Source organism: Physella acuta, unplaced genomic scaffold (genome assembly GCF_028476545.2).
Source record: "Physella acuta isolate Inbredline_101_S28 unplaced genomic scaffold, ASM2847654v3 ptg001157l, whole genome shotgun sequence".
NCBI classification, from domain to species: Eukaryota; Metazoa; Mollusca; class Gastropoda; family Physidae; genus Physella; species Physella acuta.
Window position 1 is genome coordinate 562,598 of NW_026732674.1, and position 7,403 is coordinate 570,000.

At 37.9% G+C, this 7,403-nt stretch overlaps 1 protein-coding gene across 4 annotated transcripts in view; it reads right to left on the reverse strand.

The window, feature by feature from the left end:
• The window catches only part of LOC131956524 (proto-oncogene tyrosine-protein kinase ROS), a 68,456-nt gene that overhangs the window by 33,043 nt on the left and 28,010 nt on the right, over positions 1 to 7,403 (reverse strand). For all 4 annotated transcript variants that reach the window (XM_059321019.1, XM_059321021.1, XM_059321018.1 and 1 more), the window contains 3 exons: positions 4,918 to 4,953; positions 1,711 to 1,771; positions 863 to 1,083 (listed from right to left, as the gene is read on the reverse strand). In XM_059321019.1, coding sequence (XP_059177002.1) covers positions 863 to 1,083; positions 1,711 to 1,771; positions 4,918 to 4,953 — 318 coding nt within the window. The remainder of the gene's footprint in view (positions 1 to 862; positions 1,084 to 1,710; positions 1,772 to 4,917; positions 4,954 to 7,403) is intronic.

Consider the following 7,403-nt stretch of genomic DNA (forward strand, 5'->3'; position numbering starts at 1 on the left):
AGTAAGGCACATAGACACATCACTGTACATAGACACATCACTGTACATAGACACATCACTGTACATAGACACATCACTGTACATAGACACGTCACTGTACATACACACATCACTGTACATAGACATCACTGTACATAGACATCACTGTACATAGACACATCACTGTACATAGACACATCACTGTACATAGACACATCAATGTACATAGACACATTACTGTACATAGACACATCACTGTACATAGACACATCACTGTACATAGACACATCACTGTACATAGACACATCACTGTACATAGACACATCACTGTATATAGACACATCACTGTACATAGACATATCACTGTTCATAGACACATCACTGTACATAGACACGCCACTGTATATAGACACATCTCACATGACTCCATACTACATACAAGGTATGTTTTAGGTTATTCTCCTTTTTGACGCATATCCAAGGCATTACCAAGGTAATTAAAGTTATGTATTATACAATATGCAAGATATATTCTAGGACATTATAGTTGTCCAATCTAATATGTAAAGCATATTCAATAGCATTATAGTTATGCTCCATTTTGTCTATATACAAGGCATATTCACAGTAATTAAAGCTATACCGAATAAAAAATGCAAAAAAAAAAAAAAAAATTCAAGAAAATTATAGTTATGTCCCATCTTATATATAAACCATATATATAAACAATATTCACGGACACCACAGTCATACCACATACAATAAACAAAGCAAATAATTCACGATGAGTCTCCTACACGAAACACCTGACCACGTTCACACTGGAACATTCCTAACCAAACACACCCAGACTCCCCCCCCCCCCTCCCCACCCCCAACCAACCTTGTAGGTCACGTAGGGACACAAGTTCTGCAACTCAATTCTCTCGTCGGTCCGGAAGGTGGCGTTGAGGTGCTCGTGCCAGCCGCTGTCAATGCCAATGATTCGCTTCATGACTTTGTAGGAGACGTCCTCCAGGATTTTCGCCTTCCATTTTAAGGTCAAGGACGTGGAGTTGAGCGTCGAGATTTCTAGTAGGGGTTTCTCCAGGCTGCCGATCTGGTCTTAAAACAGAAAGCAGACCCTAAGTAACTTGGTATATATATATATATATATATATATATATATATATATATATATATATATATATATATATATATATATATATATATACATATACACACACACACACACACACATATATATATATATATATATATATATATATATATATATATATATATATATATATATATATATATATATATGATCTAATCGAGTATATATCCTATAAATGATTATACAGATATACATATATAAGGTTTATGTATCAATGTATACTCTATTATATGATCTGTATAAACATACACACACACACATACATATATATATATATATATATATATATATATATATATATATATATATATATATATATATATATATATATATATATATATATATATATATATATATATATATATATATATGTGTGTGTGTGTGTGTGTATACATATTTATATAATCTAACCGATTCTATATTATATAATCCCCTACATCGCCATCAACCATCATCGGTCACAACACCAACGCTTCACATACCACACCATGAGTCATAACATCGCTTATTTTACTTATAACACCACCATCACACCACACAAAACACCATCATAATAAAACATGCTGACCAACCTTTTATCCGTGTATAATAAATTTCCAGCCCAAAGATACAGCCCTGCATACAATTTCTTATCTGTAAAATAAACAAGGACATTATCGCCTTAATTATTTGTACCAACAATTTCTTATCCGTAGAATCAACAAGAAAAATATCGTCTAATTACTTATACCAACAAGCAGGGCTAGTTCTTGTGATACGCTGCAAAAACGACCAGTCAAAGTTTGGATGAAGTTGCTAGACTTGCCGCACTACAACATTATAACTATAACAACATCACGATAACATTAACAACATCAAGACAGCATTATCAACATCTCGACAACATTATCAATATCACGATGACATTATCAACATCACGACAACATTATCAACATCTCGACAACATTATCAATATCACGATGACATTGTCAATATCACGACAACATCATCAACATCACAACATTATAGATATCACGATGACATAAACATCACTACAACATTATCAACATCACTACAACATTATCAATATCACTACAACATTATAAACATTACGACAACATTATCAACATCACGACAACATTATTTACATAATGACAACATTATTAATATCGGTATAAATAACATTATTATCATCGATATAACGTTATCATCGTCATTATCACATTATTAGAGTAACTATAACATCACAGTAACATTATTAACAACACCATAACATCAACTTCACTATAACATTATCAAAATCAAAATAACATTAGCAATATCACCATAGCATTATTATCTAGTTGGTGCTACTGGCGAAAAAACTGGAGGATCAATTACAACATTATGCACCATAAACGATATAACTATGTAAAGATATATTATAAATCACAAAACTATACTCGAAGAACGATATATTGCTTTCTCAATTAGCATTATTGTTACCATTACTAAGTACTAATTTGTAGTAATTTAGCTAACAATAATTAGATAATTTTAGAAATAAAACAACCTAGAGAAAATTATGGAAACTTTTCAAATTCACGAGTGCACCAAAGGTTGCCTTGATGCAGCTACGCAGGTGAATTTTGTGTCTTACAACAAGGTCCATCCCCTGATGGCCAACGATGTTAACCAGTGTCCCGAAGTAGATCTGCTATGTTACATTTTTTTCTATTTTCCATATTGTCCAACCCTAAAAGGGGATTGCGCCCCCCTCCACCCCCTAGTGACGCCACACAATCAACATGTAGTACAAGTAAATGAAAGTTCACGCTCGGGGATTTGCATATCAAGATTTTTTTTTTCTTTATAGCCCAGCCGTATTGCCCAATTCCCCCCTCCCACCACACCTTCTAGAAAGCCCTACCGTCTTGCTCAATCCAATTTTTGCTCTGTGTTGTTAGGACGAAATCCCACAGGACCAAATCTCCATTACTGCGACAATAATCCAACGGACATACCACTTTTACCATACAACACCCCCCCCCCACACCTAAACACACAACGTCTCCTTTAAAAAAATATGTTGAATTATGCAGTAAAATTGTGAGTGGTGAAAATAAGTTTAATTACACTATTGGCGAAGTTTTTTTTAAACGAAGTAAATGTTTACTGAAACTTCCATATTCTCCGCATAAGTCAAACACTAGACTTTAAAGCGGGTTACTTAAAATATGGTATCTTGTACTGCAGTATGTATTCATCACTCAACAGCGTAGCAGCGTTTGCTCCCTTTGACTCCTAAACAGGTGAAGTAGAGTTTACTAGTTTCTCCTGACCCAACTTATGAAGGAAAAATTGTACCATAGCTTCCCCTACCCAGCGTCCTTGAGTTCCCTATGGTGTAGAAATACATCCGACACTGCCGTGATTCGAACCCAGGTTTGTCGGGCTTAAAACTGTGTGCATACATTCACACACACATCCACACACACACACACACACGCATCCACACACACACACACACACGCATCCACACACACACACACACATCCACACACACACACACACACACACATCCACACATACATCCACACATACATCCACACGCACACACACACACACACACGCATCCCCACACACACACATCCACACATACATCCACACACACACACACGCATCCACACACACATCCACACATACATCCACACATACATCCACACGCACACACACACACACACGCATCCACACACACATCCACACATACATCCACACATACATCCACACGCACACACACACACACGCATCCCCACACACACACATCCACACATACATCCACACACACACACACGCATCCACACACACATCCACACACACACACATCCACACATACATCCACACATACATCCACACGCACACACACACGCATCCACACACACATCCACACATACATCCACACATACATCCACACAAACCACACACACACAAACACACACAGCTCCACACTCGATCGATCTACAGCCATTTAAGGCGGGATAAGAAGATGACCAACAATAGACTTTTTACACTGGTGGGCAAGTAACTTAATATAAGACGAGTAAGTTAACATTAGGCAAGTTAGTTGACATTGGGCAAGTAAACTTTGTGGTATCTTAAATGGTTATACGACCAATTAAATCCGGAGTTTACTTACATTAACTATTGTAGTTAAAATTAACCTAAGGTCAGCCTCAAACAAGTTTAGATTGACCTTAACTTTAACCATTCTAGTTTAGATTGACCTTAAGTCAGCACTGAACAGACGAGCATAGAAAGCCCATAAACACTCGTTTAGATTGACCTAAGGTCAGCCCTCAACACTCTAGTTTAGATTGACCTAAGTTCAGCCCTAAACACTCTAGTTTAGATTGACCTAAGGTCAGCCCTAAACACTATAGTTTAGATTGACTTAAGGTCAGCCCTAAACACTCTAGTTTAGATTGACCTAAGGTCAGCCCTAAACACTCTAGTTTAGATTGGCCTAAGGTCAGCCCTAAACACTCTAGTTTAGATTGACCTAAGGTCAGCCCTGAACACTCTAGTTTCGATTGACTTAAAATCAGCACTTAACAGACGAGCACAGAATGCCCTTAAGTCAGCCCTAACCATTCTAGTTTAGATTGACCTAAGGTCAGCCCTAACCATTCTAGCTTAGATTGACCTAAGGTCAGCCCTGAACATTCTAGCTTAGATTGACCTAAGGTCAGCCCTAACCATTCTAGCTTAGATTGACCTAAGGTCAGCCCTGAACATTCTAGACGAACTATTGAAGAACTCACCAAATCTTGTCGTGGCAGGTCCGCCTCCGTAAAATTCTGGAAAGAAAAAAAAGTTGTGCAAACAATGGACGGCTATATTCAATGTCAGGAGTTAGGTTTTAACCGAATTACCAAGTTACAAAAAGGACAGACGGTCTAGAGACCTTACTAGAAGGGGAAAGAAAACACGATATATTATTAGAGCTCTATATCCATAGAGAAAAAAAACGACTAAAAAATAAAATCAATCAATTGCTTTGAAAAACTGCCGAAGGATAATAATTCTCAGACTGGATTAAATGAGGACATTTTTTTCCCGTTAGGTTCGTTTCGTAATAAAGTGGTGTCCTAAGGAATGGTGGTTTGTGATAGGGGTATAGATGGTGGTTTGTGATAGGGGTATAGGTGGCGGTTTGTGATAGGGGTATAGGTGGCGGTTTGTGATAGGGGTATAGGTGGTGGTTTGTGATAGGGGTATAGGTGGTGGTTTGTCATAGGGGTATAGGTGGCGGTTTGTGATAGGGGTATAGGTGGTGGTTTGTGATAGGGGTATAGGTGGTGGTTTGTGATAGGGGTATAGGTGGTGGTTTGTGATAGGGGTATAGGTGGCGGTTTGTGATAGGGGTATAGGTGGCGGTTTGTGATAGGGGTATAGGTGGTGGTTTGTGATAGGGGTATAGGTGGTGGTTTGTGATAGGGGTATAGGTGGTGGTTTGTGATAGGGGTATAGGTGGCGGTTTGTGATAGGGGTATAGGTGGTGGTTTGTGATAGGGGTATAGGTGGTGGTTTGTGATAGGGGTATAGGTGGTGGTTTGTGATAGGGGTATAGGTGGTGGTTTGTGATAGGGGTATAGGTGGTGGTTTGTGATAGGGGTATAGGTGGTGGTTTGTGAAAGGGGTATAGGTGGTGGTTTGTGATAGGGGTATAGGTGGTGGTTTGTGATAGGGGTATAGGTGGTGGTTTGTGATAGGGGTATAGGTGGCGGTTTGTGATAGGGGTATAGGTGGTGGTTTGTGATAGGGGTATAGGTGGTGGTTTGTGATAGGGGTGTAGGTGGTGGTTTGGTGATGGGGGGGCATATATGGCGTTTTGTGATAGGGGCTCAGATGGTGTTTGGTGATGGAGGTATAGATGGTGGTTAGGGATAAGGGCTTAGATGGCGTTTGGTAATAGGGGCATAGATGGCAGTTGGTGATAGGTGTGTAGATGGTGTTCGGTGATAGCGGCAGAGATGGTGTTTGATGGTAGGGGAATAGATGGTTTGGGTGATGGGGTTTATGGGTGTTTGGTGATGGGGGTTTATTGGGGATAGGGGCTTAGATGGTAGTCTATGATAGGGACTTAAATGGCGTTTGATGATAGGTTTATAAATGGTTTATAGAAGGGGATATTGAGGGGGTTATTTCTTTTAGTTTGGACAGGACGTGTGCTCTATATGGTGACTATGTAACCGGAAGTCAAGTAACAGACAGGTTGCACTCTACTTCATACAATCTTCTTTTATTACATCAAAATTTTAATTCATCCCTAATCTGCTAAAAAGGTATTATATATATATATATATGTATATATATATATATATATATATATATATATATATATATATATATATATATATATATATATATATATATATATATAATCGATTTTTAGCGTATTGTCCAACGAACTGCATCACTTCTCAATGTGAAAAAAATACTTCCCACTCTAAGCCCTAAGCCACCTAGAGTATAATGTACCCCCTAGTGAAGACATCTCAACTAAAATGCATCCCTGCCCTTAAGGCATCTAGTGAATCAAGTTCAGCCGTCCCTTCACGCCAAGATATCGAGCAAATGCCTGACAGCCATCTATTGAGAAAAAGTGTGACCAATCCCCAATTCGAGAAAATTCGGATGGGGTCAGAGTCCAGTCAAGTTGGCAAGTGGCAAAGAAAAGTTCCAGACTAAGAGGAAAATCGATGCACAGGCACGAGCTGCGAAGTTTTACTTGGAAAGACTGGTCAAAATTTGCATCCAAATAAATAGACAGAAGGCCAAAAAAAAAATTCGTTTTTTTTTATCTAGGCAAAGACTATGCAGGTCTAAATTTTGTAGGCGAGCTAAGAGATTCTGTTGTTTTTTTTAGGCTAGACAAAACAAAGATAAAATCAAAAGAATATTTTTCTTTTTTTTTTATCCAAAGGAGGTTTAAATCTATAGTAGGAGACATTTTTTGGACCATGTAAAGCAATTTATTTTACACCCGAAATTTAAATGTTGTCTTAGAGCTTTTATGTGTTGGAGTGTAACACTTGGCTAAACTTGACTGTATGTAGGAATCAGTGGCGTAGCCAGGAATTGGTCATGGGAGGGGTTCAAACATTTTTCCATATGTTTACAATCATATATATATATATATATATATATATATATATATATATATATATATATATATATATATATATATATATATGGGTCCTTGGGAGGGGTTATAACTCCCCTTAACCCCCCTTGCCTACGCCAC